At 32.0% G+C, this 19,786-nt stretch overlaps 2 protein-coding genes across 2 annotated transcripts in view; one reads left to right on the top strand and one right to left on the bottom strand.

Moving 5' to 3' along the window:
- Window positions 1–14,858, bottom strand: part of LOC129220134 (protein MTO1 homolog, mitochondrial-like) — a 114,300-nt gene extending 99,442 nt beyond the window's left edge. Inside the window, exon 1 of the mRNA XM_054854481.1 lies at window positions 14,759–14,858. The gene's annotated coding sequence lies outside the window, so the exon portion shown is untranslated. The remainder of the gene's footprint in view (window positions 1–14,758) is intronic.
- Window positions 563–17,951, top strand: LOC129220135 (multiple coagulation factor deficiency protein 2 homolog). Its single transcript, XM_054854484.1, has 4 exons — window positions 563–917; window positions 9,305–9,391; window positions 14,521–14,636; window positions 17,685–17,951. Exons 1-4 carry the CDS (start codon window positions 733–735, stop codon window positions 17,789–17,791), a joined length of 495 nt encoding a protein of 164 aa, XP_054710459.1. The 5' UTR covers window positions 563–732; the 3' UTR covers window positions 17,792–17,951.
- Window positions 17,952–19,786: the final 1,835 nt, after the last annotated feature.

Genomic DNA, 19,786 nt, shown 5'->3' with positions numbered 1-19,786 from the left:
GTAATGCTTCTTGAATTCTCATTTCTTTCTACGTGGGCCAGAATATCCACAAGACTTTGAAAATTAATTTAAAAAGAATAAAGCGAAAAAAATCATACGTACGACAAAAATCACAACACTTTTAGCATTTTCTTCGTTACCATGTGCGTTTGTTTTAGTTTTCAATTCCGCCATTAGACAGTGACTTCAGTGCCCCCTATAGTTCGTTGGAGTTGCGAATAAAAATTTTAAAGCAAAAAATAAAGTGAAAACTATTGTGAAAAAAATAAAGAAAATTTACATTTAAAGATTAAAAACCAATTGTAAGATTGCAAATAAAACATGTTTACAAAAAAGTACAAAGTAAATATTTTATCCTCAAGTTTTTTAAATGTTTTTATAAAAAATTAGTGTCAAATCTTTTAAATATATAAATGTTGCCCTGTATAGAAGGAACACATCCGTTTTAAACGAAAATGCAATTGGCGACTTAAAAAGAAACCCATTTTCGTCTTCGCCTTAGATTCGTGCTCTTTATCCGATATGATATTTTGTAGATTTATCAACTTCTGTTATCAGAAAGTAGACGATAACGGATACAAGCGCTAGCTCAAAATTTATCTCGGAAATATGAGGCATGCGGGTAACGCTGAGATTGCCACATGAGCAAACGAACACGACAGACGACTTTTTTAAGTTGACATACAGAATATTTATTTTCTAACATTTATTTCTTTTCGTTCGAAGGTGGATATGTACTCTTTGAAAAGTATGGAGCGTAGTAATTGTTTTATTGTTTATCTCATTTTAATTATTTGTACATTCTTTTGCAACTATGTTATTTGTGATCTACGAAATATTGCCAAAGGATTAGCACATCCAGAATTGCGAGAAATACGCAAGAGATGGGGTGCCACAGACATAGTAAGAGATTTAGAGTAAGTGAACTGTTTTATATTTTATTAAATACTGATACTTCGGGTGAATAAACATTATTATGTATCTTTTAGCAGTTTCTACTCTGTTCTTAAAGAAATGATAGCATTTTACATGAAAAATGAGGTTACTCTCATCTGTGTTTATTGTATTTTTTAAAGAGTAAAAAATAATAATTGTTAATCAGTTATTTTTTTTCTCACGAGAAACAATATTAAATGTTTGGATTATATTCATAGAATTATCTTTTTCTTTCGTTCTTTTTTCCATGAATTAAATGGAACTAATAGTATTAGAGTTATTACTATTTTTTCTTTTGCATGTGTAACTTCTATCGTTTCCAGTCAAATGTTAACAAGTTACTACGTTTATGGGTAGTAGTATTTAAAAATAAAAAACAACAAAAGATATTATGAAAATTTTCGTTTTATAAAAAGACGTTTCGTGTCGATACGTAGAACTGGTTAGTAATTTTCTTTATTATTTTCACTAGTTTCCTTTATTGTTTTAATGGGGTTGTTTCCTTCAGTCAAAAATACTACTTTTAGTCACTGAAATTGATAGAATGAGTAAAAAAAAATAACATGGACTCAGAAAATACTTTCATTTTCCCAATAGTTATTTTTTAATTAATTTTTTTAAATGTCCGATTTTGAAAACAAGGCGTGGTCTTTATGACGTCACAAATGATGCAATTTGGCGCATCTTTCTTTCGCGTTTCCACGTTATGATAATCAAGAAACGAATTAAATATTGCGCTCTACGCTTGCTATTAACCATATCGTTGACAATACACTTGAGTAAAGACGCGATTAAATATTTTTCTCCGTGAATGGCAACACTGAATGGCACTTCATCATTTGTGATGTCACATGACAGAAACGTAAACAATGAAAGCGCACCGATTTAAGTAATTTTTTTAAAATATTAAACTTGAACAAATTATTTAAAAAATGGTCAGATCCTATATTTTTAAGCACGCTCTTTTAGAAAAAAAATTCTTTTAAAATTTTGGAAACGACCCCATATACTATATATACATATTCTTCTTTCTTAAAGCAATAAAAAGAAATTACTGAAAATGTTTTCTATATAAATTAAAAAGTAACAACAGTTATTGGGATTATGAAAAGACATTTTGCATTTTTTCGACCTCTTATTGGAACTACTGCACCAATTATTGTTTTTGAGAAATTTGTTAATGACTAGTCTTTAAGGCAAGGTTGGCCGGATTAGATCCAATTGGGTTGGACCCAATGGGTTTTTTTCAAAAAAAAAAACCATTTAAAAAACCCATTATTTAGCCCACTTTTGGGTTTTATAAAATTTTCTTAGAAGTTTAAAAAAAAATTAATTAATTTTAATACTTTCAGAATAAAATCTTTTTTATTTATTCTTACCACTTAATTTACTATACTTAAAAAAAATACTTCAAATATTCTAAATAAATATATTTACATTTTTCTTTAATTGGTCAATAAATAACTCAAATTATCTTGACTAAGTCCTGTCACGTATGATTTTCTCAATATTTGTGGATTGTACAGAGGAAATTACTCTAGTTAAAAGGCTTTCATGTGAATTATTTTCTGCAAACCAACACGTCACAAATCTCGAATAAACAAGGTATATTTTTTAGAAATTAACAGGTTTTACAAATGGTCGGACAGAAAACAGAATAGGATGTACAGTACTTTCATTATATTACGAGAAAGTTTAATATTTCTTACTCTGTACACAGAAATAGAAAAACAGGCACTATAAAATTCAAAGAAATGTCTTGATTAAGCTGGAATTCAGTAAAAAGGGATTTAAACTACTTGAGGTTCTACAGTAGTTTTGCATGACAAAATGAAATATAATAAAGTAAAATGCAAAAAAAATGTAGTAATTAAAAACAAACAAACGAACAATAGATTTTATCACTCGAGAAGTAACTTTGCCCTAACTGCTAGTAATCATAGAAACTAAAAAATCTGAAACTTCACCATTCTTGGGTTTCGTCGTCTGTTTTACTTTTCTTCAGAAAACACCGAATTTTCCAGCTTTTTCCAGCTCAAGATAATTTTTGTGCTTTGTCCATATACTTACGCTACAATATGCTACAAGCACCCCACATTTTCCCTAAAAAAAGACAAAAAAAAACCTCATTTCTTTTAAAAAACCCAGCTTTAGTTGGTTTTTTTGGGGGTTTTATTTAAAAAAAACCCAAAAAAACCCTGGGTCCATGGACTTTTAAAAAAAACCCCGGGTTTTTGCCAACCCTGATTTAAGGTGTTTAAAAACTTTAAATCGAAATTTCGTTTGGGGATGCTTGAATTGCATGTTTTCTTAGGAATTAAAAAAAAGTCAGAAAAATGAGTGTTCTTCTGTTCAGCACATTTTTATTAAAAAAAATAAATTAATTAATAAATAAAAAAACTGCAATATCTTTCACACTGCTCATGTAAAGGACTCATTAACTTTGTCACCCATACATACATTTTCATTTTATGGAAATGTTCTAAAAATTTGTCTCTGTATCATCCCAAATTTGACACCACGGGTGGTGTAAAATGAGTAGTACCAGAAGCTAAAATTGGCAGAAATCAACGGGAATGTTCTTTTATTTAGTCCAGTCATATTATACAAAAAAAAAAAAAAAAAGGGGGGGGGGGGGAGGGGTGGCTAAAATCGCAAAGCACGATGTAGTTCTGATTTTTTGATATGTTATTTGGATCAGTTAGGGTAGTCAGAGCCTGATTACCACAGAGACACGCGGGGCACAGGTCCCTCCTTTTAGATTTCAGTGGACCCAAAATCCTCCTACATGCCATTAATAAATACCTCTCTTCAGGATTTCCAAGTGTTGAGACTATTATATGCATTTTTTTAACAATCCCAATATCCAATTGCACCGGAGAACGATCATTTTCATTCTTAAAAAGAATAAAATCTCCTTTGTGATTTTTTTTTTTTTTTTTTTTTTTTTGCAGCAAGGAAAACTATCATCCTTAGCATTATTACGCTTAAATAATTATTTCACGCAGAATCTAGAGTACAATGATTTCATTAATATTTTTGCAAATGCCAAGACAAGTGGAAAATCTCTTATTTGTTGATAAATTTCCCCCATGAAAAATTTATCTCTTTTGCAAATCACAAAACCACTCCAAGTTTAGTCTGTACTTACTATTAAAAGTTATATCGTAGATAATTTTGACATTTACGGTTTACTGCAACAGCCGAAGTTTAACCACTTCTTATATAGTTGCCGTATACTAGATCTCTTCTACTTTTTAAATGTATATACTATATTGTGATATGAGGTACCATCAAATTTAGCATGGCCGTGCTAATACGAAAGTATCGAAATATTTTATTGTTTCATTATGTAGTATAAGCGAGAATGGGGGGGGGGGGGTGAATTTCGTGTGTCTTCAAAAACCTTAGTTGGGCTCTAGGTGGGCCCTAAAATAGAATTGGGCCCCATGTCCAAGATTAGAACGATCGGGCTCTGAGGGTAGTGTAAACCTAAGTTTGCAGTATTCAAAAACCTGTGCTCGCAGTGTAATTCGCGAAAAACTACGAAATTTTCGGACTTTTTTTAGCTTTCCCTTTTTAACTCCTAAACTATCCAACTTTTGATGCTAAATATAAATGCTCGTTTTAAAGCATATTAAATTTTAAACAATTTAAGCTCAAATGGCGTTCTGTTCGACCAAAAATTTAGGAGATATCGTACTTCAAAAATTGGCCATTTTTGGCGAAAAATAAAAAAAAAATATGCTTTGATCTCATTTCAGGCCAAATATGGACATTCCTGCTCTGAAAGAAAAAAACTGGGCATACAGCTACAGTAAATTTAATTGGCTTTCATTTAAGTCAAAAACGAAGTCTGTAATTTCATTAATTATTTTGCGATTGCGAAACAAACAAACAATAGTCATAAAATTCGATTTTTAAAGAAATGAGACAAAACACTTTTCAAGACAATATGGAAAATCCTATTCTAAAAAAAGGGGCGAAGAATGATATAATAAGACTCTAATATTTGCGTTTATATAAGTTAATGTGTTGGGAAAACACGCCGATTAGGAAGGAAAAATTAATAAAAAAATAGGACAATAGTTGACGACAGGTAACGCAGACATTCCTTCCCCTACTTAAATATACCTATCACATTGATGTTCGGCCGCATTTTGTTTTTCGACTGGAAAGTTACCAACCGAGTTTTGTTTTGAATAGAGAATATTTTTGATATCAGACGAATTTGTAATGAGATTCAATTATTCGAAGACGGGCGAGTAGAGAAACAAAGAATATTAAATGAAAATAAGAGTTCACTCATTCTTTTTACAAAAGAAAATGAAACTGTCCAGGTTCATCATATCAAACATAAAACTTTAGCGGGAAACCTAGAAGGAGAAGGGCCTCCCCTTGTCCATTTAAATTCAATATTATCGAACGACTATACTTATTGAAAACATCATTCAAGAAGAAAGAATGGAAAATAGGGATAAATATTTCCCTCCATAAAAGGGCCCAAGTCCAATCCATTTGTATTCAGCTTTATGATTTTTTTTTCAACCGAGGGAAGATGGAATTGCTCTCAGATTCGTACTCTTTCTTCATGCAGTTAGTATATGTGATACCAAATCTTCCCATGACTGGTTAAAAAAAACCAAAACTGTGCGGTGTTTTTCAAACGAACCGGGGCTGGGTTGACTAGACCACCACAACTTTTCTTCCTGAAGTAAGTCACGAAGCTTTAGCCGAAGCTGTAGAGATGAAGATAGTTGCTCTGCATGGAATTGAGGCATCCACCGATATCCAATGGCAGTATTCAGTTCCACCTGTTCGTCAAAGCAGAATGTAATGCAACTGTGAACCATCTATCTTAGTCTTCAACGAAAAGAGTAGCTTCATTCCATTCGTATTTCATTTTCTGAGAAGTAAACAAATGGTTGGCAGATTAGAAAAACGCCTCTGAGTTGAGTTGGTTGAAGACCAACATAACTTTTGAGGTTGGTTCGTCACGAATCACAACATTAAACGAACCAGCCTCACCCGTTTTTTATAAGATGTCTCTCATATTAGTGCAAGAAGGGATATATGGAAGCATGCTGTTGTTGCAGAGCTCGTATTAGCTGCTCAGCTTTGTGCAGTCTGCCATTTAAAAAGACTTCCCACGACATATTTGCCATTCTAATTGACAGGAAAAAAAATAATAAAATAAAAGAAATAGACCTATCACTTCTTTCTTTTTTTTTTTTCTTCTTCAGTTCGGCCGTATTTAGCCAGCACAGATAACTTATATAAACACACATTAGAGTCTTATTATATCATTCTTTGCCGCTTTTTTTTTTTTTTAGAATAAGATCAAACCAATTAAATGTACTGTAACAGTATGCCCAGTTTATTTCAATTAGAGTGGAAATCCATGTCCATATTTGGCGTAGAATGCGATCGAAACATAATTTATTATTTTTCGCCAAAAATGGCTAATTTTTGAAGTACGATATCTCCTAAACTAATGATCGTAAGACTGCCACTTGAGCTAAAAGTGTTCAAAATTTAATGTGCTTTACAACGGGTATCCACATTAAAAATCAAAAGTTGGTTAGTTTTGGAGTTAAAAAGGAAAAACTAAAAAAGTCCGAAAATTTCGCAGTTTTTCGCGAATTACGCAGCGAGCACAATGTTTTTGAAAACTTCTGACTTAGGTTTACACTACCCTAACTGACCCAAATAACATATTAAAAAATCAGAATTACATCGCACTTTGCGATTTTGATGTATAATATGACAGGACTAATTACCATGTTTTTATTAACTGGGCTTGGTTCTTGTCCGTTTGGGTGAAATCTTGCAACTCACTTTTCACTCACTTGCGGTGATCAGATTCTTTTGAAATTTTGTATGCTATCCCAGACCCGATGAAAATGAAGTATTCTATATTTAAATTAATTTATAATCATTAATTGATGAGAAATATTTAATAAACTTATAGTAGAAGTTCAGTCTATTCTTTTTTAATGAGATAAAAATGGAAAAAGGAGAAAAGTAAACTAACAAGCTCCGACTCCCCCTATATCTTGCACTAATATTATATTTAAACTTATTTTGTTCTTTAATATTTGACAGCTAAATATTTAATTGTTCAGCTCAAACGACAAGGAAAAAAAAAATATCATGTAAAATTTCCCCGCCAAATAATGACGACAGATACTAAAATACTTATAAGAAATTAAAATAAAATGAGAAAGATGGATTTAATAGGCGTAACCATGGAAACACAAAATAAAATAAGTTTAAGAATTGAAAATGAAAAAGATGGAAATAAACAATGGATTCAAAAAGCGTTACCGTGGAAACGCAAAATAAAATGGTTAAAAACTTGAATAGAGAACAGATTTTTGAACTTCATTTAATTCGCTTGTAACTTTTTTTCTAATGGAGATAGAGGGTTAAACTTTCGACCATAGGTCTAGCTAGATCTGGAGTAAAAAAAAACCGCTCTTTTCAGTTCTATGAAAAAGAAAACTGTGGGACAGTCCCTTCACTTTTTATTGGTAGATTGAATGAAGAAAGTAGTACCTAAATTTCAGCTAAACCTAAAAAAAATTCGAGCTAAAAATGCAAATAACTCCCGTCGTAATTAAGTTAGATCATTGAAACAAACTCCGTAGAACGCGGAAAGTTCTGCTCTTTGCAACAATATAATATTAATATGTGCAAGTAATTTTTAACCCCTATAATCGGGAATTTATGAGAAAATTGGGCCTAAATTGGAATAAAAAAAGAACTACTCATCGAATATTTTTCGAACTGGTCTGCAAACCTTAATCGGCTTGGTAGTTCTCTAGTTTTGCGAGTTCAAACACACAGACGCTTTTTGGGGACTTCATTTTATACTATGTAGAGAAGAAGAAAAAAGGGATTAAAATCTATCTGTCCAACAGAGAAATGTTGACTCGTAAGAAGGACAATAAATTAGTCTTTTATGGGCACAATCGAAAAGGAAGTACAGTACAAATATAACTAGATTAAAATTAAAAACTTCCAATTTGAAATAATTGTAGTTTAAAATATATTACTAAGCAAAAACACGTTTCTAAGCAAAATTTGTGATGGGCAGAAAATTTCTAAAGGTGTAAAACTATCCATTTTATCCCGTATCCCACCTTCTTAATATACACCCTTATTTAACAATGTAGAATGTGGAATGAGTTTTCACACGGAACCAAGTTTTCTTTATAATTATTTTAATAAAGCTTATCTTATTATCCATTTCTCGAAAATATGAAATTATGTTTGAACTTTTTGAATTTGATGTAAACTATAGGTCAAAAAAGGGAAAATAGTGAAGAAAAGAAATCATTAAATTCCTTTCACTGTATAATTTCACTATCTTGTAATGGGTTTTTATTTTGTGTGAGTCTTTTATATGCATCTCACCCTGTGCTCAAGGCCTGATTACCTAAAAAGCTCGGGAAGCTTGAGCTTCCCCTCAGAATTTTTAGGGCGCCCAAATTTTACTATAAAACTGTGCTTAACATTTCCTGTTTTTGCTTTTAACTGCGTTTTTTTTAACGAGATTGCAAACATTAGAACCTGTTAAACAAAAATGTTAGAAAGCTTTAAATAATTATAGAAATACATATGATAAAATGTAGCCACAAGCTAGATTTTCAAATGTGAGATTTTATTCAACTCATGATTCAACATTTTACTACTTATATTTGCTGAGAATTCAAGTACAACGTATGTAATAAACAAAAATTTCTGTCAGTCGGTAAGATGGAATAAATTTAAATCTGAATTTTTCTGAGCCACTTAGCATTAGTGTTGTATCAATATGCATAGAATGTTCAGAAAAAAAAAATCCCAAACAAAAGTGTGCTCCCCAAAATGAGGCCGAGCTTCCTCTAATTTCAGAGGTTAATCAGGCCCTTATCCTGCTAGCTGACACTCACCAACCACCGAAGACAGCTTCGCAATCTTATTTATTTCCCAAAGATTTAAATCATCTGCTTGGAAGAATAAGATTAAAATACAATAATAAAAGAAACAATTTCAATTTCTTTGACAAAACCTTTTTGTTAAATTTTTGGAAAAACACAACTTTTGGCAAATTGCAACTTTTTGTTTAAAGAAACGAAATTCAAGTATTTTTAGTTGAAATATAAGTTAATTCATTGCAGGGGTGTACGGGTAGGGAAGGGACGCAGACTGCCTATTGCAATTTTTAAGGGAGTGATTTTTGGTTATTTTTCTCCTTTTCTTTGGGGGGGGGGGACCCCCGCTGCTCTTGGGAAATTGGGCACCCCCGTTCATATGATTTTTCTTGGTTTTGCAGGAAAGGTCAAGAAAAGTTATTATTAATAGTTCCTATTGTTGCTTTTAGGCATATTAAGCAAGACATGCAGCGGATTACAAAAATGCAAGATGCTGGGCAAATTTCGACAAATGAAGCTTTATTTTACTTTTTAAGGTATGCTAAATCATTAACTCTCATTAATGCACTGATGTGAAGACGTGTTCTTTTGCTTGTTTGTTTTAAATGTGATTTTTTAAGGAAAAAATATCTGATAAGTTTTAAAAATAAGTTTTTGCAGCTAAGTAAAGCACTAGATTATACACATACAAAAACATGGAGTAAGGTAGGTAGAGAAGACACGCAAGACGCTATACTAAAACAATGTAGCCGAAAGTTTCACCGATGTATCCCAAGAAAGATCTTGGGACTCTTTTTGGTTCAAAACATTGCATCAATGAATCTCAATTGAGTTATTTTAAACTTTGATATTGATGGACATTTGGAAGCACGCTGTGGAAATTGCATTAAAACCTAAGTTAAAATGTAAACCAATACTCCAGCTACTTGATTGGGTCCCTTCGCGATATTAGTGATAATCATTCTAGCGAAACGGCTACTTTATCATAATCCCGCCCATTTTCACACCAATATATCTCATATTTCCGGCTTCAATTTCATCTCCTTTTTAACACGCTTTTATTAGTTTCACCTGTATGTATGTATGTATCTTGTAACGGAATCTTGCAGCTCAAATTTCGTCCACTTCCTGCGATCAGATTCTTTTGAAATTTGGCACGCGACCTCAGACCCGATGACAATGCAATATTCTATAATCAAATTCATTAATTAACTCTTTTAATTGTTAGTTTCCTCCAATTTTAGCAATTTTAATCAATATTTTGGCATAAATCCAACAATGTGAAAAAGGAAAAATTAAAAAAAAAAAAAAAACATTAAAAAATGCTCGCAAAAATTATTTAAAAATATCTACAAAAACCTTTAATTTTTCTGCATCAGACAAAATTTGTTCCCATGTTCCAAGGTAATTAGAACATGAAATATAATTGTTTTTAACTAATTTCATGCCAAAATTTAGGTGAGCCTTCAATTGGAAATTCATTGCTGATCAGACCATTGTTGAACAAAACTTTTATTCAAATGCATCTCAAATTTTCAAAGTAATATAAATATGATTTCCGCAAACATACATCGATGACTCACAGTAGCTTACCATCGGGGTGCCCTTGTCTTAACTTTAAGATATTACCTCGCACTCGTTTTATAAATAATTTCGTCGCCTGATAATTCTCCAACATAAGACTAAAACACAGAAAAATAAAATAATGGTTTAAAAATCTAAAAAAACACGCTTTCGTAGCAAAATGAACTAAAAAGTGAAAAATAATCTTTTGATGTTAGTAGTTGACCAATCACTTAATTTTAATGTAATACAAAAAAGCGTGGGGGGCTTCTTATCAGTTGTCTTGAATTTCTTCCATTTGTTGTCCATGCAAAAATGTAAATAGACAGCACCCCACGGTTTTTTGTATTACATTAAAATTAAGTGATTGGTCAACTACTATCATCCAAAGATTATTTTTTACTTTTTAATTCATTTTGCTACTAAAGCGTGTTTTTCTAGTTTTTTAAACTATTATTTTATTACCGTAGACGTGACCTTTTCAAAAATTTCATTACTCCATATACAAAAATCATCAATCAAAATTTTACAAACTACCACAGATTCATAAATTTTTAATTTTAACCAGTCGAGAGGGTGCAGTGCAGAGGTTCTCGGACAAGTTGAGGTAAAATTTATTTGTGCACATGCAACAAAAAGTTACACGCACGTGCACACAAAGGTTCTAAAGCGCACACGTGTGTGCACGTTGGAAGTTATAGCTGGGTCAAACCTAACCTCACATCATAGAAATGCTGTGATTAGGATCTGTTTAGTGGCATTGTGATCTGATTTCAAAATACCGCCAGATTGGGTTTGCCCCAAATAGTTCGCTTAAATTTCTTGTTTTTTATATAAATATATATATAAATGAAATTTTGTTGTAGTCCACAATGTACGACATAATGAAGTCAATTTTCGACAAGAGTTTCTTTTCGAAAAAGTTTAGTGACACAATAAAAGAGAATGTTTAGAGGAGCACAATCAGTAGTTCCAAACCCAGTCCTGAATAAAAAAAATAGGTATTTCAACGGAGAAACCATTAAATTTTGACTCGGCGACAAAAATGCTGGCTGAATGTACTGAAAAGTACAATGATTCAAAGAAACTTTCATTCAAATCTCTTATTACTGATATAAAAGATTATTGATGTGTAAAATCGGCATATCATTATTTGAAGTTGATGAACCACCGGCAGTTTCCTTAGAAAGAACGGTCAACAATTTTCTTTTATATTGTTCTACATGAAATAGCAGCTTAAACAGGCTTTTCATTGCCGAAATAACAGCTGAAGGACATTTTATTGTGTTCTCTAACTTTTTTAGCATGAAATTTTAGAGTTGCTATATAGTGCAGGAGAAGTGGTAGGTTCTTTTCATACCCGGGTCTAAGCCCGGGTCTTCTGTATGAAAAACAGCATGACTAACCACTTGACCTTTTTAAACTCAAAAGTATTTAATACTGAAATAGGAACTCTAGCTAATTCTAGTCCAGTTATCCAGATGTAGAATGGCACTGTGGCTGTTCGTCGGATGCAAACGTCTGCTAAGAGCTTTCAGTCTTTCAAAGCCTTAAATAACAATAAGTTCTGATCTACGAACTGAGCAAAAATGAGGATATTTAATCTTGATTTTATTTGATTTAGAGAGTTTTTTTATAGCAGAAATTCCTGTCAAAAGAATTATGTTTATCTTTGCTGTTTTCCGTATCAATTTCAGGAGCTTGGATAAATTATATCGAGAGTTAGGGTTGGTGTTAGGCAAATCAAGGGTTTTACCAGTTTGTTTGAGCTAAACAAGCTCTGTATGGAAACGAACCTCAGGAACTTCTTTCGACATTACTCGGTGAGGCAAGAAACACTCAGACAAAGCTTAAACTATCGAATAGAAGTGAACTAATTTAGATCAGAAATGAGCAACCGACTGAATGAATTTCCCCACTGAGACAGCAAAAAAGAAGGCTACTGCAAAATCACGATGTTTGCACTAAAACCCTTTTTCTGGTTTTCGCCGTCCGGAAAGTTATTTGCAAACAGTTTTCATCTTATGTTTTCAAACCAGCTTTAAGACTTTAGTTTTCGGTAAAATCATTTGCGTAAATTTCGTTAAAACCATGTGCTCTCCTCATTTTTTTGGGCAGTGTATTTCAAATGTTTTGTTAATTAATTTATTTTTAAAAAGTTATATTAAAATATTAGTTTTTTTTATATACAGTGGCTCCCAAAAGTCTTTGTACACCTACGACTTTCAACGAAATAGGCCCCAATCCATTAGTTAGAATTAATATTTCGGAATAGGTATTTAATTATAAGATCTATGATCAATTTTTAATAAAACTACATGAAAAGTTTTTAAAAAATATTAAAACTTATTTTTTTTTTAAATCAAAAACCAAAAAGTGCCGGAAATTTTATCTCACAAAAGTCTTCGTACACTTTATAAAATGTCAATAAATTATTGAATAATCTAACTTTTGATTAAGTTATTAATTAGTAGAATATCATACAGTATTCATACAACTTTTAAACGTCTGAGAATAGATTTCATTCTTTTTCTTTCTTTCTTTTTTTTTTTTGCGTAATTTCTGAGTAAGTATTCAACCATACTTCAAGTCTTACTGTTCATCGCTCTATTTTCATTTTAAAGCCCTATTTTCGTAATCTAGCCTCCAAATATCTTTAAATACGTTACATTAAGTTAAAATCTGGTGATTGAGGGTTATTTTCTAAACTTTAGGACAATTTTCGAGGCACTAGACGCAAACGCTGAAAACCGTGTGCTTCTTATCGTTATCTTGATAAAAAAACAAAGTTGTTTCCAATAACCAAATTTTTGGCTTAAGAGTTCAAAATTGGTTTTTAAAACATATAAAGGAACAGCATGATTCATTATTTCATCAAAAAATTACAAACTACCAAGTCCTGATGTTGATATGCACCCTCACACTAGAACACCTCCACCGTCCTGATTAACTGATCCAAATAAGTTCTTAAGATTAGGTTAAAAATTCTTTCTTCTACTAACAGTTATACAACATTTTAACCTAAAATGTGGAATTAATTTTTATCTAGACATGATTCTAAAACATTTTTAGCTTATTTATCATTGATTTTGCGACGAAAAGCGTAAGCTTTGTGTTTTTCGCACAAATAAGAAAATTTCTGCGGGAAGAGGTCCCATTTCATCCAGCTAATCAGAGAACTTGGCGAACAATTTTAGGTGAAAATTAAATATAAAATGTTTCATTTAACTCTGCAGAAACTTTTACAGCACTCAAATGTGTATTTTTCATGAATTTTTTAACTTTAAATCTCCGATCACGTTTTGTCAACTTTGCCGGTTGACTTTTTCTTACCTTCTTTTCGGTCCGATTCTTTTCTTTAAAGCATTTTATCAAGCACTTTACTATAGAATGGAATAAATTAACTAATTTAGAGACATTTCAAACCAATTTACCGCTACTGTGATGAAAAAAATTCAAATTTCGAATGATGTTTGTGGTTTTTTACGAATACCAGCCATTTTACAGTAATAAGCACAATATTAAGAAATAAATAAACAAAAAAAAAAAAATAAAGTCAAATGACTTATAAAGGTCAACACAAAGCAAAAATATTAATAAAACGGCATATGATAATTTTAATCATGAATTTATTCGAAAATATTTGAGTTTACGATGACTTTTGTGGCGTGTTATTTCTCTGTCTCTTCGTTTTCTGACCCATTTCAAAAAGAAGATCCGTCCATATTTTGAAAAAACCAATGGGTTGTATTTAGAATGACATAGGAATGATGTGAAAAAATATTGGACTTCATTTCCGAATTCAGTTTCGAGTTATTTTGGTTTTACTTAAACATTTCAAAGTGTACGAACACTTTTGGGAGACACTGTATATAACCTTACGAGTTTACTTAACGGGTTTTTTTTTCCGCCCTCTGTATTTGAAATGTCATAAAATTTGTACATTAAAATAAAACAGCAATCGAAATAGTTTTACATAAGAAGAATTATCTTTCCAACTGCGGTTAGTTTTTATAACTAAAAAGTATGACAATGTTGATGCGAGAAGAAGATACTGAGTTCAATGCCTCTTTTTTTTTTTTTTTTTTTTTTTTTTTTGCAGGATGCATGATTTTGACGACAACGGGAAATTAGATGGGCATGAACTCATGGCTGCAATGACGCATGCCATGGAACACAACACCGAACAGCATGATATGCCATTTGAGGAAAAGGAAGGTAGAGTAAAAAGAAAATTTTGTTATTGCATTATTATCATAAATGTTATTGTTATTATTATTATTATTATTATTACTCTGGAGGTGTATCGCAAGATATGATTCAAAGCATTTTATAGCTACCCTATTAAAATCTGCTCGTGCCTGTCATCACTTTTGCGAGTTGAGAGTCAAACCAAGTATTAAAAAGTTTGAAAACTTTCGCAGAACCTGGCTCTCCCGGTTTCCTCTATTGTGCGACTTTGATTTCTCACCCATTCCGAAGACGTGTACGCAGTTGGCTGCTTGGTAATTATTAGTGGTTGGAGCGAAACGGAATTTAGTCGGACACGTATTTGATGCCATGCATTACTTTCATCCTTTCCTTTGAAGGAATGTAAATTACGTCTAAACTTAGTACGACATTAATTAGCAGATACATTGATTAAAACGTTAATTGGATGCCTCAGTTGCCAAATCGATCAACTCCACTTTTTTAAAAAATCCTTATTTCTGCTTTAATAGTGCTTAATCAATGCTTAGAATGTGAATTCATATTAAACTTTTGGTTCAGACATTCCTGATCCTGCGATGGCAGAAAATGTAACACCAGGGCCTATTCATTCCTATAGATGACACTAACTTCTTCATCACTTTTCTCGACTTTTTGTTTTATGCAGTTAATCGATTTGGCAAGTGCAAGTGAAGCATTCATTTAACATTAATGCACACACTAAAATATAGAGTTTCTTTAAACATTTTTTTTCCCTTGTAAACTTACAGTTTTCGAGAAATAACGAATAATATTATTCATAATTAAAATTTTAGCACAGATAGTTTGAGAAAGTAAGCATAAACCCACTAAAAAGTTTTAATCCATCGTATCTATCTGTATCTTTAAAATTTTTTTGTCCTGTATGATAAGCAACAAAGAAGCAACATAAAAGAATGCATGAATCACTCACAGTTTTTTCTGTTGGAATTAAGGTGTTTTATCCTTTATGGATTATTAAAATTATTCAAGGATTTTTTTCTTTGTTTCTTCTGCTTCATACCTAAGACAGAATTACTAAAACACCTTAATACAGTGAAACCTGTGTAAGTTGACCACTTGCGGTGCACTACTTTAGTAGTCAACTCAGATAGGTGGTCAACGAACAAGGGTGGTCAAATTCACAGGTTTTATTGTATTTGCACAACTTATTTAACTTTAAGCACGAAGACTAAATCTAACTCCGCTTGCAAAATTTTTGCGGCTTTTTGTGTGTTTATATGTTCGAGGTAATCTCCGGAACCACTGCACCTGTTGGAAAAATTCCTTCACTATATGAAAGGTGCTTTCTTACTGAGTGACATAGGCTATAATTCGAAAAAAAAATCCGAGAAATAGTTCTTTTTTTATTCCAATTTAGGCCCAAATTTCACAAAAATTCCCGAATATGAGAGTAAAAAATTACTTGCACATATTAATATTATATATCGTTGAAAAGGGTAAAATTTTCTGCGTTCTAAACAATTTGTTTCAATGCTCTAACTTAATTACGGTGGGAGTAATTTACGTTTTTAGCTCGAACTTTTCTAGGCTTAGCTGAAATTTAGGCACTACTTTCTTCATTAAATCTATCACTAAAAAGTGAAGAAATTGCCCCACAGTTTTCTTTTTGACACCATTCAAAAAAGCGACATTTTTTACTCCAGATCTCTCTCGACCTGTGTTCTAAAAACTTAGCTTCTATCTTCAAAGAAAAAAAAGTTACAAGCGTTTTTAAATCAAATTCGAAAAATGTCATTTTGATTCAGGTTGTCAACCATTTTATTTTCGTATTTCCACGGTTACACTTTTTGAATCCATTGTTTCTTTCCTTGTTTTGCATTTAATTTCTTAAACTTAATTTATTTCGTGCTTCCATGGTTACGCTTTTAAAATCCATCTTTCGCATTTTAATTTCTTAAAATTATTTTAATATCTGTCGTCATTGTTTGGAAGGATAATTTTGCATGGTGTTTTTTTTTTCTTTCATTTAACCCTGATTGTTGAATATATGTCACTTGACACAATCTTTACTCTCTCAAGGTAGACCGGGCAAAGTCAGGCAACGCAGCTCTTAATATATAAAGATTTGAAAGCTACTGTTAATGTGATTTTATACTTTTTGTCTGTTTGGCGAAACATTTATTATTGCCAAAGAAAAAATATCCGCTTCACTCGCAAAAAGGCTAGGTTCCGGAAGCTTGGTCGCTTGGCGCGTTAGGCGCTGAGCGGTTCAGTCTAAGATTATTGTTTTAAAGCAACCGTAAATGTAATTCACTGTTTTGGCGATTTGTTTTGAAAGAAAAGAAACTTTTGATTTGTTTTTATCCGAGTGAAATGTACGACGTTTTCTTTTTTTATTCTGACGATGATTTTTGAATGTTAAACTGGATTTTTTTTTTTTTTCGTTAGACGGATGGACTATATGATAACGTGATTGCTGGGCGAGTTTGGCAGTAAACAATAGAGTTGCGGAACTATTTTTACATTTGAAAGACATTATTTGATGCCTTTTTCTGTTTATTTGGCGAAATATTTTAAATTGCGGTAAAAACCACTTCACTCGCTAAATAGTGTTTTAAAGCAACTGTAAATCTAATTTAATGATTTGACGAAAAGTTTTAAATTCCAAAGAAACTTTAATAGGTCTTTTTTTTTTAAAGGGTGTGCATTTTATACAAAGAAAAATTATCATTTCACGTCAAAGGGGGAGGGGGCGTCATTTTTTTTTTTTTTAATTCAACGGACTTCCATTAAATTTTTAGCACGGGCATCGCAGTGTGGGTGCTGCTAGTTATTTAACAAAATTTAAGCTCGGTGAAATCCTGCCCTACAAATGAGTTACATCTTTCGCAGATGATTGGTTAGCAACTAGAAGTCTCCACACTTTTTTTTTTCAAAAAAAAAAAAAAAAAGACCCTTTAACTTTACAATAAGAAAAGAAACTAATAAAACTAATTTTTTACAACAATTATATAATTTTTATAGCGTGTTTCTTTTATCATTTATTTATTATTATTATTATTATTTTTTTTGCAGAGCTTGTGGACAGTTTCTTCGCATATGATGACAACGTAGATGGTTTCATTAGTTACCCGGAGTTCCGAAAGCACCTTTCGGGGGACAAGGAGAACAGTCCTATATAGAAAAAAAAAAGGAAAAATAACGAAAAAATGCCTTGCAGAGCTTAGGTATCGTTCCCAATAATAAAATTCAACGTTCGAATATCAAAAATGTTCATCATATTCATTAACCATCACATCAAAAGTGTACCTAGGCAGTCATTTCGAAATAAAGAAAATACATTTTTACCATGCGTGTGTAATGTTTTCTCTTTATAGTAAACTAGCAAAAATACCCGGCGTTGTCAGGGTCAGTAATAATTGTGAGAAACAATCGCTATTTTCTTTCGTTTTCTGCTTTAACTGAAAGAACTCAAAACACACCGCTTTGACGTGATTAAAAATCAAGCTTCTTCCTTACCTAAAAAAGTAAAGTATCAATAAGTACAAAGAACGAACGAGTGTTCATTTGGAAACGAAAGCACGAATTGAAGCATATAAAAATTTGAAGAATTTTCAAAATATGAATTAACGAAAACAAAGATCACTAAAAAAACCGCTTTATTTAATTAAATAGTACACACAGACAAAAAGAAAAAAAAAAAAACTCTCTACTATGTTTCCCTAAGTGTGCAAAAAGTAGAGTTTCCAATTATTTAAATGACTTTAAACTCATGTTTGCTTCGGAGAAGTCTTGATTGAAAATTTTCATTATGATTACTTTTAATATTGCTGTTGTAAGGCAACGAATTTTCGTAACAATTGGTTTTATATTTTATAACTAAAAAGTCACCCGTCATGGTAGGACGAGTGAAAATTTGTCTACATTTGAAAGCAGCCATTGCCTGTTTGGTGATATTTTGGTAGTTTTCAGTTTCAAACCTAACTTTAGGGGATTAACCCTTAACTCCATATAGATAGCGTTCATTGTTGACCATTTTTACATTTCTTCATTCCCCTGAAATGACAGTCTTACCAGTAAAACAGTTAAGTCACCGGATCTAGTTCAGCCTTGTCACAATAAAGCCTTTCCCTGCACGTTAAACTCTACCAAATCATATTGTTACAAATTCTGTAAATAGTAATTATTGTAGTAACGTAACCTGTAAATAGTTTCCCGTAATGAATATTCAGCCCCTATACATTCGGTTGAAGTATATGGTCCCCCTATTTTTCATTGATAAGATTCGTGAATGAATAAAAAGAAGAAATAAAATAGCGGTCTACTATTTTCGAGAAGCATTTGGAATCTTGTGGAATATTTGAGAGTTCTCTTTCGGTGTGTATAAAAAGCGTTATGCATGATAAAGAGTTTCAGTTTCGATTGAGAATATGTACTGAGAGTGTATTAGCTCTGTTTATTGCGAGGAATTTCGCTGTGTTGTTTTTCGTATTTGGAAGTAAATACGTGTGTAACCGTTGAGTTTACGGTGTTGTGTGATATTTGCTTAATTGCTGATGATTAATTTAGCAGTTGTTGACGATTTTTCCTGTACATAGTGTAAATAAATTTCCTGTATTTTTAATCAAGAACTGTGTCGTCCTTTCAAGAAAGTTGGAAGTCTCGCCGGATCCGTTACAATTGGCGCCCAACGTGGAGCTTCTTCAGGACTTTCTTGGAGTAAGTGTGACTTTGGACATTTTTTCATAAAGACTTTTTGAATTTGAACTTTATTTTTATGGTGATTATTCGCGCAATGGATGAACAATTAAAACAACTTCTTGACGCAATCAACTCTGTGAAGAGTGATATGGCGACTAATCAAGAACAATTAAAAAGTGATTTGACTGCAAGTTTTACTGCAAATCAAGAACAATTAAAAAATGACATTGCGGCTAATCAAGAACAATTGAAAAATGAATTGGCGGCTAATCAAGGGCAATGGAAAAGTAATTTAATGGTGCTGAAAAATGATTTAGCTTCTAACCAAGAGGAAATTATGATACTTTTGATGAAAAATTTGAAACAGTAGAAAACCGTATCGCAATAGTTGAAAATCATGTGGATGAGAAAATTAAAAACATGGAAAGGAGATTGGCGACCGCAGAAAACAGCTCTGTACAGTTTGGCGCGCTCAA

Source organism: Uloborus diversus, chromosome 4 (genome assembly GCF_026930045.1).
Source record: "Uloborus diversus isolate 005 chromosome 4, Udiv.v.3.1, whole genome shotgun sequence".
NCBI lineage: Eukaryota > Metazoa > Arthropoda > Arachnida > Araneae > Uloboridae > Uloborus > Uloborus diversus.
Note: the sequence above shows the minus strand (reverse complement) of the source record. Positions and strands in the feature narration are given on the sequence as shown.